Source organism: Crinia signifera, chromosome 6, assembly GCF_055691185.1.
Source record: "Crinia signifera chromosome 6, ASM5569118v1, whole genome shotgun sequence".
NCBI classification, from domain to species: domain Eukaryota; kingdom Metazoa; phylum Chordata; class Amphibia; order Anura; family Myobatrachidae; genus Crinia; species Crinia signifera.
Window position 1 is genome coordinate 117,096,455 of NC_139222.1, and position 18,953 is coordinate 117,115,407.

The window sequence follows — 18,953 nt, forward strand, 5'->3', positions numbered from 1 at the left end:
TTTAGGAGGTAAAGATGATAGCTGCTGTGCGACTAGACTGCGCATGTGTACTGCACGTAGTATGCATTCCTGATGCCCAGGAGAAATCATTCAATGCCGAGCTTCTAACAAATGGTTTGGGACATTTTTGAACAGCTACGAATACGTCGCTAGCCATACACATCTACGCACACAGCATGCGAGGGAGCATCTACCTGTTCACTGGAAACTGCTAATGTGCTCAGAAGCAATCAGGGCTGAATTGGCCCCGAAGCATCTAACCAATTACACATACTGAAACAATCTTGTTTATTCTCCTTTTTAAGCTATACAAATGAATGTAATTAGAACACACCATATCATGTGGCTACTACACAGGGGGAATTAGGTACAATGATTTGGAAGTTACAAATAATGTATGCACAGACTCCATTATTAACTGGACAGCCAGTCAGGAACTTAGTGACATATAGGGATGGGGCAATAATAAAATGTATGGGAGGCTTTTGTTCTATAATATAAATGGTGGTTGAATGAATTGTATGAATGAAATGGTCCTTCACAGTTGCAGAAAATGGAGAGGTTAGTCTAGACAAGAGAAGGAAAAAGAAAAAGTACGAATATTCTGCCAGCACACTGCAAAGGATCAGCAATAAGATATGAATCCACCTACATACCATGGCACATATATGCAAACGGAGATCTCTGTAGTTCTATTTATTATATAGAATTTAGATCTCATTACTGATCCAATACAATGCAGTGTGCTGGAGGAATATTTTTACTTTTTTATTTTTTATTTGTTGCCTTCTGTTCTATGTCAATTCTTCCATTCAATATGCACTGGCCCTCAAAAGTCAAGTTCAATTTAATCTTTTATTTTTTTTATTGTGATAGAGTGCTAGGCGACCTGTGTCCCTTTTTGTAATTTCCAGGAGTGGTGGCAGTAAACTGGAAGTTGAGTGATTACAAAAATAAAACGAATATATTTGGATCAATATAGTGCATGATTCCTGACCATTTTACCTCTGTCACTTTCATTTAAAGAAGCCACAATATAGGGTTAAAGTAGAATTGCTCATAAATTAAAACAATTTTTTTTTTTAATTTTAACTTGATCTCATGTGAACAGAACACTTACAGAAAGGGCATGCATGTAGAGGATGGGAGGAGGGATGAAGTGGTTTTGCAGGAACTAATGTAAGAGCCTTGACATTAGAGCCTAAGGGGAGTATTCAATCCAGGATCATGGCTGTCGATCCCTCACGACAGCCATGATCCTGGCCCGTTTACGTTTTGATTGACAGGTGAACGACAGGCTGGATTCAATGTCCCGCCTGCCGATTGGCACAAAGGGGGGCATGGCTGTGAAATCTGCGGCCAGGATTGCGACAATCCACGGCCATTATCCGAGGAACAGGCCTGTTTTTTATTCCATTAGGGGTTACCTTGTGTGCATGTTTATGAAAAGACAAAGAAAAACATTGTTGTTTATGGTTACTTGAGGACAATAACATAAAAATCTTGTCAGACACACAAATCATAACACACCATGTCTGTAGAAGGTCTAAGCTGCCTTCCGGAGGACCACCGTTTCCCGCTAGCTGTTGCCTTCTCTTCCACTGAATCAGCTCATCATCCAAGATGATTGTTTGCTGCTTGCGTAGAAGCTGGAGGGTCTTTTGGTGCTTCTCCGACAAATCCTGAAAATATAATTAACACCAAGATATGCTGTAAATGGTAGATTGTGAGAGCAGAATAATATTAAAACTTGTAATACAATGATGACCATGTGGCGTACAAACAGGAGTAAAAGTAAAATAATAGATGTGTGACAAGAGTACTTTTATTCAATAGCCTCAAGAAATATTCACTCATGGCAAATGAGCAAGTCCATAACCTTAAATATATCTTAGATACAGCTGAGTTCACATTAACACATACTGAGTAAATTGATTTATTTATATTAAGATTAACTGTCCCCAATGTAATAATGTATTCTGGTAAGTGCAGAACCCAACTATGAGTTTAAGTTGTGGGACTTCTAATGCTGTGTACACACGGGGGCGATAGGGGCTGAAATTGCTGGAAATATGGTCGCTGGCAACCATATTGCCAGTGATTGGGAGTGTGCCCCGGCGATAAATCGCCGGGTGCGCGCTCCCGTTTTCAGCCCCTTTCTAATCGCTGGTCGCAGGAGCTTGCTCCTGCGACCAGCTAATTACCTCTGCGGCACCGCCAGCAGAGGTTCCTTTTCATCAGCGACCATCTCTGGTCGCTGATGAAAAGGAAACACTGGGCAATATATTGCTCAGCCACATATTGCTAGCAATATATTGCTGAGCAATATATCTCCCCCCGTGTGTACGGGGTTTAAGGGCTATTTCACACACTCTGGCTCCTGCCGGGCGGCTAAAACACGCACGGCCAAAAGCACACAGTAGTAATAATGGACACGATTGTGTCCATTCACATGGGACAGCCGCGGCCCGGCCGCCCGGTTGCAGCCGGATCCCACCGCTGGAAAGGACGGTTGCCGGGCTGTGGCCATCCCCTCCATTGTAAAGTTCACTGGCCACCAATGATTACATTGTATTATTTGCCACTAACCGTTATTTGCTTTATTTATTAAGGAAATGTATTTTATTAAGTTAATTTAGGAATTACCATATAACATTATTTTTGAGATGAAGTGCAGTTTTTTCCGGCACTTTCTGTGAAAGTTGTAACAGATTTGAAATCTCACATGCTGAATCTCCCATTATGAATCTCTGAAACAAATCTCTCTGCATGTGGCTCATTATCTGAGAGTGAAATCTCTCATGCTGAATCTCCCGTTATGAATCTCTGGCACAAATCTCTGCATATGTAGGGCCCTAAAGTCCATGAAAGCAGCCCCATTTTCATGATTTTTTTTTTCTCTTTCAGGTGTCCTAACAGGACTGTCCCCAAAAAAATATTGGTACAAAAAAAAAAAAACCTCTGTTTTCCTCCCTGATTTTTTTTTTTTTAATGCTAACTGGATACCCCCTAAGTTAAGAATAGTTCCCTCATGGGGCTCACACACACTCAAATGCTACTGTATTTCACATGCAATAAATACTCCATCTACACAATAACAGAATTCCTGGATTTGATAACAGAACCCAGAATAGATGCATGTCTAGACATCTTACATCACTTACATTGACTACTTGTGACTGCATAATCAATAGCTTTCACAGCATCTTTTACATCAATCTGTGCTGTGGAGATTGAACTAATCTAGTATGTCCAACAACATTTCTAGTAGTCAGAGTAGGCTCTCCTCACACCTGCCAGCAGTGTGTTGTATATGTAATACTGTAACTCAAACGTGAGAGGAGTAATGTTGATGTGTTACAGGCAAACATATGAATTAACAATAGGTAGCAGGGGAGAAGAAGGCATCCTATACCCAATGTAGAAGCTGAGGGACCTGTTACATTACAGGTAATTAGCATTTATTTTATTTGTCACCTTAGATTTAAATATATCGGTTTTATTAAAGAAAACAAAAACCTACAAGGACAGGGAAGCCCGGTGGTTGGTAAGACATACTACAGTGTTCTGTGAAAATTGTCACTGTCCCCTATTATCATTTTAATTGCTGCAAAATAGCATGCATGAAAAATGTATTTATATATCTATTACTTTTCAGAAAATTACCAGTCTGTACTGTTGGAGGGTCTGAGCCTCTCTCTGTAGCCAGGCCTCTAAGGAGGCTTGTCGTTGTTGTAACGTGGCCTCACGAGGCATACGCTCCTGGGGAGTGAGCTGGGAGAGTTGGGAGAACTGAGCTGGGAGAAATGAGCAGAGACCAGTCACTCATTATGAGAGCACATGCAATATAGTGAAATTAGCATATACCATTATATACACACACAAACACATTATTAACTTATTTTAAGGTGCCACACATTTACATATATGTTACAGTGCCTTAGGACTCATGTACTGCTACTTCTTATTAATCACAATAAGAGTCAAGTTATATTTGTTTAAGCTGGCTTGGCCTAATGCAGTACATACAATAAGAGAAGTCAGCGGAGCCCTCTGAGAGTAGATGCACTTACACCTTATAAATATTTACCCACTAAAATGTTAGAATTTATGGTACTCTTTACCTAGAACGGCGCCCATGATTTTGATCTTAGGCATCGCAAGGTAAAAAATTGCATGCGATGCGACCGACGCGATTACACATAGGGAACAATGTTAAATGGCCCAATTGACCCGATTTTACATAGGGAACAATGTTAAATGGCCCACAGACCCCAAATAGCCACCCTGAAGTGTGAAATGTCCCCCCCAATTGTTAACGCCACCCCACGATCAACGTCAACCCGAAGCGTGGCGAGCGCAGCGAGCCCGCGAGGGGCGGCGGTACGCATCCTCCGACCTTTTCATACCCCCACTATCCACGTTGGCGTGGAGTTGAGAATAGAAAGTGTGGCGAGCGCAGCGAGCCATCGAGCCCGAAGCGTGGCGAGCGCAGCGGATACCTTCACAGGTATCCGCGTCCCCTCGCGGGCTTCACAGGTATCCGCATCCGCTCGCCACGCTTCGGGCACAGTGGCTCGTTGCGCTCGCCACACTTTCTATTCTCAACTCCACGCCGACGTGGATAGTGGGGGTATGAAAAGGTTGGAGGACACGTACATGGCATGCGATGTACATGCGATGCCCGCGATGGGCGCCGTTCTAGGTAAAGAGTACTGAATTTACCTAAATGACCAAGACTGTCACAAGAGGAGAGAGTCCAAACAATAAATAGCTTGCCCAAAATAGAAATGTATTGGATCTTTATTTTGTGAAACTGAAAAGACTCTGTATTTAATTTTGAGATGTATGTTAGTCATTAAATTGAATAACAAAGCTGGAAATCTATTCTTGTATCCATATATAGTATGAACACTGAACAGCAGGGACATCCATTTTATTTTCAGAGTGCCACACTAAGGAAATTCCTTAGAGCAGAGACCCTCATGCAGTGATGTAACTTGAAAGTGTGCTCCCCCACTGCAAAAAGGTTTCTGGCGCCACAACACCTCCCCCCCCTCCAGGTTTGTTGCAGGGAGTGACAGAGTTACACATATACACACACACACACACACACAAAATACACACCCGACCTTTCATGGCTCCCAGCATATGCATGCATATATATACACACACACACACACACACACACACACACACATTTATTTTCGTGCTTGCATCCTCCGGAGGGGAGCAGGGGTTATTTTGCTTAATTCGCATATTCACTGCATTGAGAGTCCACCAAACCCCGCCTTGTGAATGCTGGCTGGCCGCCACCCATTCGCAAGGAAAATTCGCTCTGGTCCCTTTGCTTTGGACTGTTTACCAGTTGCATGGCTCTATGTTGTTGCTATATGAGGAGTAAATATATTGCTCCGGTTAGGCCAGCAAAGACTTTTCCAATTGCTCCAGTTCAGCTACTGTACAAGCTGTTTACAGACCAAGAGAAAAGCAATCTCTGGAGGAGTTTAATTATTTTTGGCGAAGCTTATTAAAGCAAACAAGCCTGTATAATTAAGGTTCCATAATAAGCACTTCTTTTTTGAAGCTGCTCTGATGCATAATTGTTGTAAAAATGACAGTAATTACAAAACAAATAATCAACATAAATGTAACAAATTGCTGAAAATGAATGAAGGACTCCAAGTGCCATGGAATTGTAGCTTTGTTGATCTCTCGCTCTCTTTTTTTCCCATTTCATTTCAAACAACATTATAAAAAGTTATTAATGATAGTATTCATCTGGCAGACTATTATTAATATTTTAAAAATGTTCCTTAAATGAACAAATATAATAGCAATTACCATGCACTTTTGCTACATTTGGTAATAAAAACTATGGAAAGTATTGCAAACATACCGGTCCTGTTTTTAGGTGGAACAAATCTCTAGTCTCTTAGAGCAGGATTCATTCATATTATTTAGCAAAACACCCATATGTGGGTATAACACACTCCACAGGAGCTTATCACTAAAGTGAGTTGTGAAAAGAGCCCTTGGATAAATGTATTTGAATCCAGCTTTACTTGGAAGTGTGATATAGGTATATATATTTTTAATTTAGTTTAAGTTGTGAGGACACTGACATACCCTGAATTCTAAGACTCTCCTGGTACTGGATAATGAAATACTCCTGTGTCTGCTGCAACTTCTTCAGCCCGGTCTCTGTGTCCTGAGTAATGAGTCTCAGTTCTTCAAACGTCTGGTTAATCTGAAGGTGCTTCTGAGACAGTGTGTCTACAAGGCCACCAACTGGAGAACTGGACTGAAGGGAGAATTATTACAAAGCATATTACAAACATTGGTACCTCAGTATACTATTTAAAAAAATGCAAATAAAAAAAAAACACTGAACTTTTTCTTACCATCTACATTTAAAAAAATTAGCAACACACCCTGGTAAAGTACATTTATAAGGCAGACACACACATACCGTTTTCAGATCACATTGCATTACAGAGTCAGGCACGTTCACATTACACCCGTCCATTATACACAGGGCGACCTGGGTTTAACCCTTCTTACATCCTGGATCGCATTGCCAGGATGGTCGATTTGGGACAGAAGGTTTGGTGCTTTCACACCACACTTCGACCCAGCAATAACCCAGGTTTGAGGTGCGGTGTGAAAGGGTATCAACAGGGTATTTAATCCCAGACAGGCAGAAATATCATCAGTTTTCAACTAGAATAGGGCAAATCCGTGTCCGGGTCCGTTTCTCTGATTGTTGGAAAGCACGTGGCCGCTGATACGTGAAAATGGCAGTGGTTTCGACAATCTAACAGCTGTTTTCAACAAAAAGATTTGACATTTTAAAAAGTCAAATCTGCATAGGCAAGTCCCGGAAGAAAATGGATGATATTTCCATCTGTTGGAAATTCTGGGGTGTATTCAATGCTGCTGATGAGCCGTGACCGCAAGCAGGGTCAGTATGCAACTGACCCCCTGCATATGCAGATTCCCCCCTCACTCCATTTTTGGAGGGAATGCAGCGGGCTCCCTGCATTAGCCGCGAGCCACGTTGTTTGGGGGAATCCTTGCCGTCCTGTGACAGCGAGGATTCACCCAGATCGTTGATTTAGGCTGAGCGGTCAGCGCAGGGGTTAAACAGCGAGGATCGCTGTTTAACCCCTGCGCCGACCGCTCAGCCTATTCAACGATCTGGGTGAACCCTCGCTGTCAGAGGACGGCAAGGATTCCCCAAACAGCAAGGCTTGCAATCCCCGCCATTTAACCCCATCGCTGGCCGCTTCGAATATGGGACATTGACTGGGACTGAAAACCCCTTATGGGTGTCAATATGCTGCCCTACAAAAAATCCTTGCACTGAAAGGAAACCAAAGCAACTTGCATGTAAGTGCATCACTATAGAAACCAGCACTACTTTTGTTAGGACAGGAACCACGGCTTTGCTAAGGTATGGGCACCCTCTCCTGTTTGCTACAGCACAATCATTGATACCTCCTCTGGGACATAACCAAAATATAGGCGAGTCATAACTATTATATTGTACCAATTTTTCATTTTTAAGTAAGTTTTTATACAGTACAGTCTCCCCATGTGGCTACTGGACCTAAACATGTTGTGTGAATCTGTTCTTAGGCTCTAAAAGGACCCAATATAGAGTGGCATGGGGATTACCACCATAATTGTACTTGGAAGACAATGATACATTTGTAAAGCATATCACACATAAGACTTACGTTGGTTGCTTCCCGTACCAGTCTCTGTTCATGGTATAAAATATGGCGGATGCATCTGACCAACTCCATGGGGCAACGTTCATATGTATTCTATGAAAGGCAAAGCGTTAAACACTTTTTACAGCTTTACACAAAATATATACCATATATACTCAAGTATAAGTCGACCCGAATATAAGCCGAGGCACCTAATTTTACAACAAAAAAACTGGTAAAACGTATTGACACAAGTGGGACCCTCACTCGAGTATAAGCCGAGGGGGGCTTTTTCAGCATAAAAAATGTTTTAAAAAAGTAGGCTTATACTCGAGTATATATGAGATATATATATATATATATATATATATATATATTTTCTCTCTATCAAAATCAACTTTATTGCAGTGAATTATTTTCTTAAAATCACAATTTCTGCATCCACTTACATCGCACACCACATCTTACCTTGAACTGCGTAGCATAATGCCCAAGCTTGATCTTCAATAAAAACCCATCTTCACCGACTTGGTGTTCAGCTTTTTTCTGCAGTTCCTGCACCAGTCCATCCAAAAGGTGTGTGGCTTTCATGCTGTCTTGTGGGTTTTCTGGGTCCACAGAGTCCCTAACAAAAGCATTTGCTTAAACATGGCCTCACAGGGTACCGCATCACCATTTCTTATTCCTCTAGAAGACTTTCTTTACAAAATCTTACAGGCAGATGTAAGGGGTCCCCATATACTCATCCCTTCTTCTTATACTCCCACCTTTTACCCCATCAATACATTTATGTGAATGCAGCAATAAAAGTTTGGAAAAGTAGGACAGGTATGTATGTTGATAGCCCACACAGTAGGTCGATAACCTTGCTGTTTGGCTATATACTAGCTGTGTTTGCCAACACCGGCACATCTCTAATAGCAAATTCTCCTGTTGAAGATGAAAGGAGAGAAGAATGTAATGAAGTGTTCCTGACACACTGAGACATGGCTTGTCACACAGAACTAAAAAATAACACATGATCCTTTGTGTCTGTAGCACTGAATTTTAAAGTTGCATAGTCTTTCAGAAGAAGCCACGCTTATCTTTTGTCTATATGTCGCAGGATGGCGTTTTGAATAATAGTGTGGCACATTGAGTTGCTAGCAAGTGCAATACTGGGGTCCGTCCACCAGGTGTTACTTTTGAAAATGACCGTGTGTGTGAAGTCTCCAACGTACAGTAATGTGAAACGATGCTTGCAACGCAATAACTTCTTAAGATGTTTTATATTTCCCTTTCAAATGTATAGTATAATACAGTACTGTATAGCATGCAGTATGTTCTATTACAGTGGATACATTATGTTTACACTGCCATACACACATGGTTCTCGCACATTTAGACATGATGTGGCGGCAGACGAGCAGGATTACTCATATTAAATAGAAATGTCTGCACCGAAAAGGAGAAGCTTGCCATAAGCGGATTGTGCATTTCCGCTCACACATCCACCAATACAATACCTTTTAAGTAAATGAAAATGACAGTGAAAATTAGACATGTGCGGGTTTGGTTTTACTACTGTAGGTCCTCAAACTTGGATCGTTATTGGCCATAGGCTGTGAAATGGTTTGAGGATAGCCAATACCATCCAGATTTATGAACCGAGTAAAACTGAACCCGCACATCTCTAGTGAATATATAGTGTGGACACGGAACACAATAAGGGAAAAAAGACACAGTCACTACAATCAAAACTGTAGTGACTGGGTGGGGGTGGGGTTTGGGGGGGAAAGGCACTTTTTCTGCCCTGACAGAAAATTAGGATTTCAAGCAGCACACATGGAGCCAGCCATGTATTTGTAAGTGACGCTATCACTGCATCTCTGCAATTTCGGTATTTGGTGGCAGGGACCATGTGAGACTTGCATACAGTATAAGTGACTGATATATGTTTGTCAGGGCTTGCTATTGTATATACAGTACTATTCTGTAATGCCTTACCCATCTGCTTCGATTGTTTTCAGCTCTATAGTTTTCATTAGTGGAGCAATCGCCACCCAGTGGTGAAGCTGTGTAATTGCATGTTGTGGAACCTCATGTGCCTTATCATGCCAACATGCGCTAAATTTTTTATGCCACAACTAAGATGTGTGTACAAAGACACTACAGGAAAGAGGAGCATGGCAACATCTATATCTTAGATTGTGCAACTGCTTTTTGTGTTGACACAAGTAGGTCAGGAAAATGTACCCCAGTTTCTAACACTTTTTCTTCCTGTCCTGCATTTAAATAAAAACCTCAAACAAAAGACAAAAAAGTATCAATTAGGTATACAAAGCCATGAATAAATGTTGTAAAATAGAATGTTAAGGTTTAAACACTGCATACTATTAGTGCCACAATTCAAGTCTAATGGGGCCTACACACGTAGCGATATACAGGTATTTTCTAAAGCGATCTCACTAGATTGCTTAGAAAATGCTCCTACATTGCTCCGTGTGTAGGGGCCATAGCGATGCACAGCCCATGCAAGTAATATCCAGCAGGATGGATATTAATCAGTCAGGGCCAGTGTTCTCTCTGAAGTACACTGGCCCTGACACATCGCTCACCACATAGTTCTGACACATCGCTGTGTGCTGAGCAATCATGCTAAAGCATTTTGAGCGCTGTAGCTCTGCTCCCTTTGCAGAACAAAGGGTTATGCATTTTCAGAAAGCTACAATTTTAGTCCGGTCTCCTTGGAAAATCCATTGTTGTGAAGAGAAGGATGATGGCAAATGATCATCTTTCTAAAGTAAAATGCTAAATCTCTTGCTGAAATTTCACACGAAGATTGCTTAGACGCAACCTTAACCGTGCTTTTTGTCTTTGCAGGCAAAAGAAAAGGTTATTATCAGAAAGTGTTCCCTAGCTATGTAAGGCTAGAGACTTCATACTTCTAGAGACTTGAACATATTTTCTCTCATCTAACACTTAAGTCAGCAATACCCTTAGTCTACCCCAAGGTGGCACTATATCTCCTACACATTGTTGGCATAATTAAGAGTTAGGAGGGAAAAAAGGAGCAATTTGCACATTGGCAAGACTATGTTGAACTGAAGGGTATGGGTCATAGGATCAATAGCACTAAGGTCGACATGCATTGGGTCAACCACTATAGGTCGACATACATCAAGGTTGAAATCTCTGAAGGTTGACATGGGTTTAGGTCATTGGGTCAACACATGCATTAAATCGACATGGGCTAGGTCGACAGTCAAGATGTTGACATGGGGTTTTCACTTTTTTTGACCTAAATGTTGACACAGTCAACATGGACACTAAAAAAGTGTACCGATGCACTCGCCATGCACTATTTAATCTTCCCACCATGCCCTAGTGGATGATAGGGCATGAAATACAACCTATTGGCACATGTCGGAAAAAAAACCATGTCAACCTTTGACTGTCGACCTAGCCCATGTCGACCTATAGTATGCATGTTTCCTAGCTTAAATCTAATTATTAGTGTAAAATAGGGTGACCAACTCATCCCTTTAATCCGGGACACATATTAATTACACAGGTTCTGTGGCAGTTTAAAACCAGGTGAAATGGAGTCTTGAGGTGTGGCAGTTTAAAACCAGGTGAAAGCCAGCCACAGAACCTGTGTAATTAATATGTGTCCCGGATTAAAGGGATGAGTTGGTCACCCTAGTGTAAAACCAACAGTATGTTTGCTACATGCAGAATAGATCAGTCTCTCTTGCATGGAAATGGCTTGTCCCTGGAGCAAATTTGCTTATTATTATTATTATCTTTAGATTGCTGCCATCACTTAACTCTAAATGTTGCCATGCACTTAACTAAACCTATAAATGTTTATGCAGAATGAAACAAACGTATCAACTGTCCACAGACATGGGGTAAAAATGACATAGGACTCCCATATAGCACATATAACATACATACCATGATTGTCCTTCTATCCATTGTGACAGGTAATGTCGCACCTCTATTGGAAAATGCTGTCCATACAGTGCCTGCATCTGACGTAGGGCATCCCCCTGTAGCTGCTGTGCCTGGATCCAGACTGCCATGCTGATGATCTACAAGTGTGAGTTAAAAAGTAATCAGTGAATCAGTAACTATGGCGGTACCTATGCAGATTCCGGACATGGAAGGAATGCAGGTTGAGAATATATAAAACCTCAGAGTTAAATTAATTTGGTAATCTGTTTTACACAGAAGACGACTGGTACTATCAGGATTTTTATACGCTTTTTATCTTCAGATAACTAATGTACTAAATTTTAAGCCTTTCAGCAACTCTTTTGTGCATACTACTGCATACTAACCAAGTCCTTATATCACTGGAGTGATGGCAGAGTAAGCTATTTTAGTCTCCTTGGGGTAAATTGTACTTTGCATACAATAGTAGCCAATGCAGAGATTACAGCTATACGTGTAATGGACGATACACACATTGCTTAAACATAAACAGAACCTGACAGAAGTTATGGGTCACACATGTGCTTTGCAGGGCATAGAAATAGCAATTTGTCAGCCATGTCATAAAATGGCTACACAAAGCCTGGTGCTACCATAATCTAAGTCTGATATGGAAACGGCATTTCATTGCAGAAGTGAATAACGCATGAGGCATTGCAATACTTTCTGGCTACACACTGTAATACATGGCCAACAGACCTGTGGTTATCCTGCTGCGTGCGGTGCCAGCATTGCACCGCACGCAGGTTAAGAAAAGCCAGCCACATTCTGGTGAGGGAAGGGTTAACACATCTTTCCATTTCAACACACAGCTGTTGCCGGAAGATGAATTTCGGTCAGGATTCTTGTTGCGTAATGTGTGTCTTACTGGGGAAATAAAAGGTACTGAAGGAGGGGGCAAAGGATACAGAGAGTCAGGGAGATAACTGTGGCTAGAACGTGAAATGGAAGGGTCATTTAGGACTGAGAGGCCTCAAATAAGAGAGCTTGTAAGGCAACATATGTTCCTGTTACAGAGTCTTTCAGCACTACCCTCTGTTTAAACGTGTTGGTAAAACAGTATGCAACATTTGTAACACATATTAGCCATATTTAGCGCTCCATGACTAGGAAATAGAATACAACATAAAGCATAGTTGCCTACCCTCCTGCATTCTGCAGGAGACTCCCTGAATTAGCAGCAATCTCCCTCTCTCCCTCATTAGTCTAGCAATCTCCCTCATTTCCCCTAGCCTACATTACACTGTTACATTTTTGGGGAAAAAAGGAATGAGAGATAGATACATTTACATTGAATCATCAGCACCATTTCCCAGCACTTTACCAAGTATAGTAGCCCTTACTAACTGCTTTGGGGCTCATCTACATTTGGATATAAGTCATTTTAAATTACACACCCATGCTTCTAGGTGCCACGTTCACTTTTTCCACAATTTCTCCATATATGGAAGTAGCCACGCCCTTTGGGTGGATCATGACACGCCCCCTCAATGAGGCGCTATGCAAAATTATGCTACCAACCATAATCTCCCTGAAACTACTTTTCAAAAGTAGGCAAGTATGACATAAAGTATCATTGGACGGTATTTACATTCTACAATACGGTTATGATCAGGAACACTCAACTCTCCCTCAGGGGCATGTCTGGCCGTATACCATTAATAAGAGAGTTCCAGCTGTATACTTTGTGCCATTTTATACAACAAAGCTGTTTATGAGAAAACAAATCACAAAACCTCCATGAAAACTTCTTTCTATTGTTACAATTAACATTTCTAATATCACCTGCTGATAGCAGATTCATCTGTGCTGGATGTGCTCAGCTGTAATCCTGGAGTAATATGAAACATTATTTTTAGCTTCAAGTAGAAACATTCAGCAATTCTATGCATGCTTACGGTCATACTGTCGACCACACTTAGGTTGACACACTTAGGTCGACAGGTATCTAGGTCAACATAGCTGAAGGTCGACATGTGTTTAGGTCGACATGGTTTTTTTTTTTTACTGTTTTTTTGAGCCGGCATGTGCCGACAAGTGATATTTCATGCCCTACCATCCACTAGGGCGTGGTGCCCGAAGCATTGAGAGGGAAGCGAGCGATGCGAGGGGCTGCGGTTGACTTCCAACTGTGTCCATGTCAACTGTGTCGAAATTGGGGTAAAAAAAACATTAAAAAAAAAAAAAACAATGTTGACCTTCCGACCTGTCAACCTAACCCATGTTGACTTAAGCACATTTCGACCTTGTCCTATATCGACCTAGACACCTGTCGACCTTCCCACGTGTCGACCCAATGGTGTCGACCTAATGACTGTCGACCATAGTGTGGTCAATAAAACGATCCACACCCCTATGCATAGGCTAAGAACATGAAAAACACACCTGGATAGGCTGATCTTGACCCAACTGTGTTACCTTTGGTTTGTGGTGTGTTTTTTTTATTTTGTTATTATTCAAATCCCCAAATTTTGGGCACACAGCCATAGTCTTTCAGAACAGAGGCCATTGTCATATATGTTTTCTCTAACAATCTGTTGTCTGTCTCACCTCTTCTGTTACACGCATTTCATAATAATAATGCTGGCAGCAGTGAGAACCTCCATGTTACAGATTTCACTAAAGGCTAAAGGACACACCTGTTTAATAACCGTGTGGAATATTCTGTAGAACTTTTGATTAAGCATAGTATCAGTGCTCATTTTAACACTTCAAGTTGAAGAAAGCATTGATTTCTGTGACTTTGCATAGACAGCTGCTAACTTTGTGTGCAGAAGTAGAAGCAAGGCTGAGCATAGACTGGAATAAGCGGCACAGGCAGAAGCGCTAGCTAACTGCAGGTACCAGCACAGACACCATACAGTTTTGCTGCAAAGGTGTTTCATGGCAGGGACATAATGGTAGAAATATCTATCTATCTATCCATCTATATATATAACCTTGACCTACCTTTAAAGCATAACACCAGCTAAAAATTTTAAATTCAGTGTCTGAATGAATGGGACATTCAGTGCAGAGTAGAATTAACTATTGCATAAGAGTTACTAATAGTCAGAGGCACAAAAATAATTATAGTATGTATATGAAGCTACTCCCAGCAGCTAGGGGATCCCTGAGACAGCCAGCTGGGTACACACTGGAGTGACCGCCAATCATTTTTCCTTTACTGACTATAGCCCTGTACACACGGGGGAGATATATTGCTCAGCTATATATTGCTAGCAATATATTGCTCAGTTTCTCCTTTTCATCAGCGACCAGAGATGGTCGCTGATGAAAGGGAACCTCTGCCGGGGGAGCAGCAGAGGTAATCAGCTGGTCGCAGGAGCAAGCCCCTGCGACCAGCGATCATAAGGGGGCTAAAAACGGGAGTGCGCACCCGGCGATTTATCGCCGGGTGCGCACTCCAATCGCTGGCAATATGGTCGCCAGCGACCATATTTCCATCGATTTTAGCCCCTATCGCCCGCGTGTGTACACAGCATATGTCCCTTAAGCCCAGAACTAGTCAAATCGAGTGTACAAGCACGGCAATCTTGCTAATAACTGAATACAGGTTGAGTATCCCGTATCCAAAATGCTCGGGACCAGGAGAATTTTGGATAACGGATTATTCCGTATTTCGGAATATTTTAATATTTCAATGATGCATTTTGAAGTATCTTGCATTTATGCTGTATAAACACATAATATACACACAAATATATTTTATTACCACATAAAATACACACAAATATATTTTAATTGTTCAAAAAACAAGGTTTCAAAACGTGAAACAAAATGTGTGTACTATCTCAGCACTGAATTTAAAAGCCAAGCAATCATTGTCTTGCACATATATAGTGCCAGTTACATATCATGTCCCCAGTGATGCTGTTACAAATGTCCCCTGTGAGTTTTTAGCAAAAAAAATTTTTTTTTTCACTTTCTGGAATGTCCGTATTTCGGAATAATTCGGATAACGGATACTCGGATACGGGATACTCGACCTGTATTGTACATAGTTTGGATGCTAGCAATATATAATTATAATTAGAACATCCTAGCGTTATTCCTAGTTTTGATGTGCAGCACAGCAAACCTGACATCAAATGTATACCTGCCAATTGTCCCATTTTTTTGTAGGACTGACATGGGTTTTTGGGATGTCCCGGCCGCCACTCGGGGCCGGCAGTGTCCCGAGGTGGGGGAGGGGGCAGTTGGGAGTCCCCTCAACCTGAAGGGAATAGACTATTCAGCAATGCAGAGGGCGAAAAATGGGGGACGTGGTCCGATGGCACCCTCATTTGCATAGGCCACACCTTCATTTGCAAAGGTCACACCCCTTTTTGGGCACACGCGCGAGCGTCCCTCTTCTACAGCTGAAAAAGTTGGGAGGTATGTCAAATGAGACAACGGGAGTGCACCTATTTTGGGAGAGTCAGACCGTTTGGATCAGATTTGTGTTTTTTCAGAATGGGAGTAATAACTGCATGCTTGAAGAGAGAGAGAGAGACAGCGCCGCCCCCGCCACCACTAGGCATTTGCCTAGGGCGCCGGCCACTGGAGGGCGGTACTGAACCGCCGAGGTACAATAGAGAGGGAGCAGGTGAGTATGTCATCCTCCTCCCTCTCCCCTTCCCGACCCCCATCCCACCCCTTAATTAACGCTGCCCCCTCCGCGCCGCCCGCTTCCTGCTCCCCGCTGGGGGGATTTCAGTGCGGCCGTAACGCACCCTGGAGAGAGAGAGATTGCAGGTTTTGTATGTGCACAGGAGACCGCTTTACTGACTTGTAAGGAAGATGAGAGGTAAGGGATTAGGAGGATGAAGAGACTGTTGATACTCCTTTTGTGGTTTCAAATGAGGAAAACATGCCAAAGGGCTCAGGAAAGGAAATTAGCAAGCCACTGCCGAGGATGAGCATGCCATTTCATCTTGGAATTTATCAATCTTGTCAAAAGTAATTATTGTAAAGTACAGCTAGTTCTACATGGTTGGGAGTGCACTGCAAATTAATTATGTAGGAGGAGGGAGAGGACTACTTTGCCCATTCTCTCTACCTGCTGCCTCATGTCCTGACTATCCTGCAATCCTCACTTCTTGCCTTCAGGTCTCCTTACCTGCACGTCATGTCACCCGTCTGTCACCCCCTCCCTTTAGATTGTAAGCTCCTTAGAGCAGGGTCCTCTCTTAACTCACGTACAATCTACACCTGCATCTCTTCTCACTTTCCTATATCTCAGCTGTATTATGTACCAAGATTTGTGCTGTTAATTGAAATGAACATGTGCTCTGTTTTGTTCTTCTGTTGCTGTTCTATCTAGTTCTGTGTACCCTGTACTGTTGTAATGTGTTCTATATGTACAGCACTGCGTACCACTTGTGGCGCCTTATAAATAAAAATATAATAATAATCTCCATTTAAACAACTCAGAAGGAACTTTAATGGTTCCTATAACAAGTATTAACTCTTTTTCAGGTAATTAAGTAAATTAGTAATTCACCCACAAAGTTAGGAGTAATATGGTCTTATCCTATATTAGTTTAGATGTTATCAAATCCAGAAAGTATCCACAACATTGTTGCGGACACTTCTATAGGACTACCTGGCTGATGCTTATTACTTTGAAGAGGGAGATAAAGGTATAACTCCTAGTAATGTACCAAGTGTTCTAATTATCAGCTAAAGCTTCCCAATGACTGCAAGACTTCAGAATTTTTGGTTTGTGATTAGACAGTAGTCTTTTATAACTAATAAGATAGCTATATTGTATAGCTCACTGCTGCATTAGCTCAAGGTTATTACAGTGGCATACGGTCCTATTGTCGACTGCATTTAAGTCGACAGTCATTAGGTTGACACCGTTGGGTCAACAAGTGGGAAAAATCGACAGGGTTCTAGATCGACACGGGGCAAGGTCGACGTGGGTTTAGGTCGACATATGTGTTAGGTCGACAGGTCGTTAGGTTGACATTGGTTTTTTACTGTTTTGTTGAGCCGACATGTGCCAACAGGCAGTATTTCATGCCCTACCATCCACTAGGGTGTAGTGGGAGAATAAAATAGTATGCTGAGCGCAGCGAGGCACCGTGCTCGAAGCATAGTGAGCGAAGAGAGGGGCTGCAGTTGACTTCCAACTGTGTCCATGTCGACATTCGGGTAAAAAAAAAAAAGATAAAAACCCCATGTCAACCTAACGACCTGTCAACCTAACCCATGTTGACCTAACGCATATGTTGACCTAAACACATGTCGACCGTGTCCCATGTAGACCTAGACACCTGTTGACCTTGACCCATGTCGACCTTCCCACCTGTCGACCTAACTATGGGTCAATAAAACGATCCACACCCATTACAGTATCTGTGTTTTTAAGAGATGCACTCCTGAGTCTCTGGGTTAGCAATGTATATTATACAGCACATGGGCTTAATTCTCTCTAAGTGGTTAGTTTTTACTTGAGGTACAATAAGTGTCAGCGTTGCATAAGGCTATGATAAATAACGTTGATCTTTGTATGAAGTTCCCTTATACTCAATTAGGAGTAGTCGGTACAGGTTAGCTCAAGAGGTGGATAGGATACAGGTCTCATCCTCATCTCCGCTCTCATTGGGGCAGATGTATTAAGCCTTGTAAAGTGATAAAGTGGAAGGTGATAATGCACCAGCCAATCAGCTGTGTTTGAAAAATGACAGTTAGGAGTTTATTGGATGGTGCATTATCACCTTCCACATCAATTTACCAGGCTTATGGGCCCCATACATCAGCAATCACAATTAATGGTTTTCCAGATCCAGTGATTTTTTTGGCCAGAAAAATGGTTTCTCCAATCTATTTGACTTGCCCACACATTACAGATTGATTTCAGTGATCGGCAGATTTTTCCCATCTAAAGATTGCATCTTCATATCTGGAAATTGCCCAATCGATTGTCATTTCAGCTGTTCATAATGTAAATAGATGAAGAAGACCAATTGGGAATGCCCACACATATAAAAAAGATCCGCAGATAATACCAGATTATTAAACATGTTTAAAAATTTGATTCAGCAATTGATTGGCCATCCCGTTCAATTTTTGATCGGGATCGCCAAATGGGGGAGCCCACACATTAAAGATTAATTGTGACAATCATCTCCAGATCTGAGGATGGTCACAATTAATTGCTGATGTATGGGGCCCATAAATTAATCTCCCCATGTCAGCTCTGCTCTGACCAACTTACTCTATTCCAACTTTCACTGACCTTACCCTCTGACAATGCTCATGTGACGT

At 41.9% G+C, this 18,953-nt stretch overlaps 1 protein-coding gene across 2 annotated transcripts in view; it reads right to left on the reverse strand.

Annotated features, from left to right (window-relative positions):
- Positions 1-18,953, reverse strand: part of LOC146008034 (signal transducer and activator of transcription 5B) — a 169,572-nt gene that overhangs the window by 19,844 nt on the left and 130,775 nt on the right. Inside the window, exons 1-7 of one of the 2 annotated variants that reach the window (XM_083146909.1) lie at positions 13,482-13,500; positions 11,658-11,794; positions 8,187-8,343; positions 7,743-7,832; positions 6,130-6,304; positions 3,667-3,797; positions 1,531-1,682 (exon numbers count right to left, since the gene is read on the reverse strand). In XM_083146909.1, the coding sequence (XP_083003035.1) occupies positions 1,531-1,682; positions 3,667-3,797; positions 6,130-6,304; positions 7,743-7,832; positions 8,187-8,343; positions 11,658-11,785 (833 nt within the window). In that variant the 5' untranslated portion in view covers positions 11,786-11,794; positions 13,482-13,500. Of the gene's footprint in view, positions 1-1,530; positions 1,683-3,666; positions 3,798-6,129; positions 6,305-7,742; positions 7,833-8,186; positions 8,344-11,657; positions 11,795-13,481; positions 13,501-18,953 lie in introns of those variants that run through there. The other variant, XM_083146908.1, reaches the window with a different exon arrangement.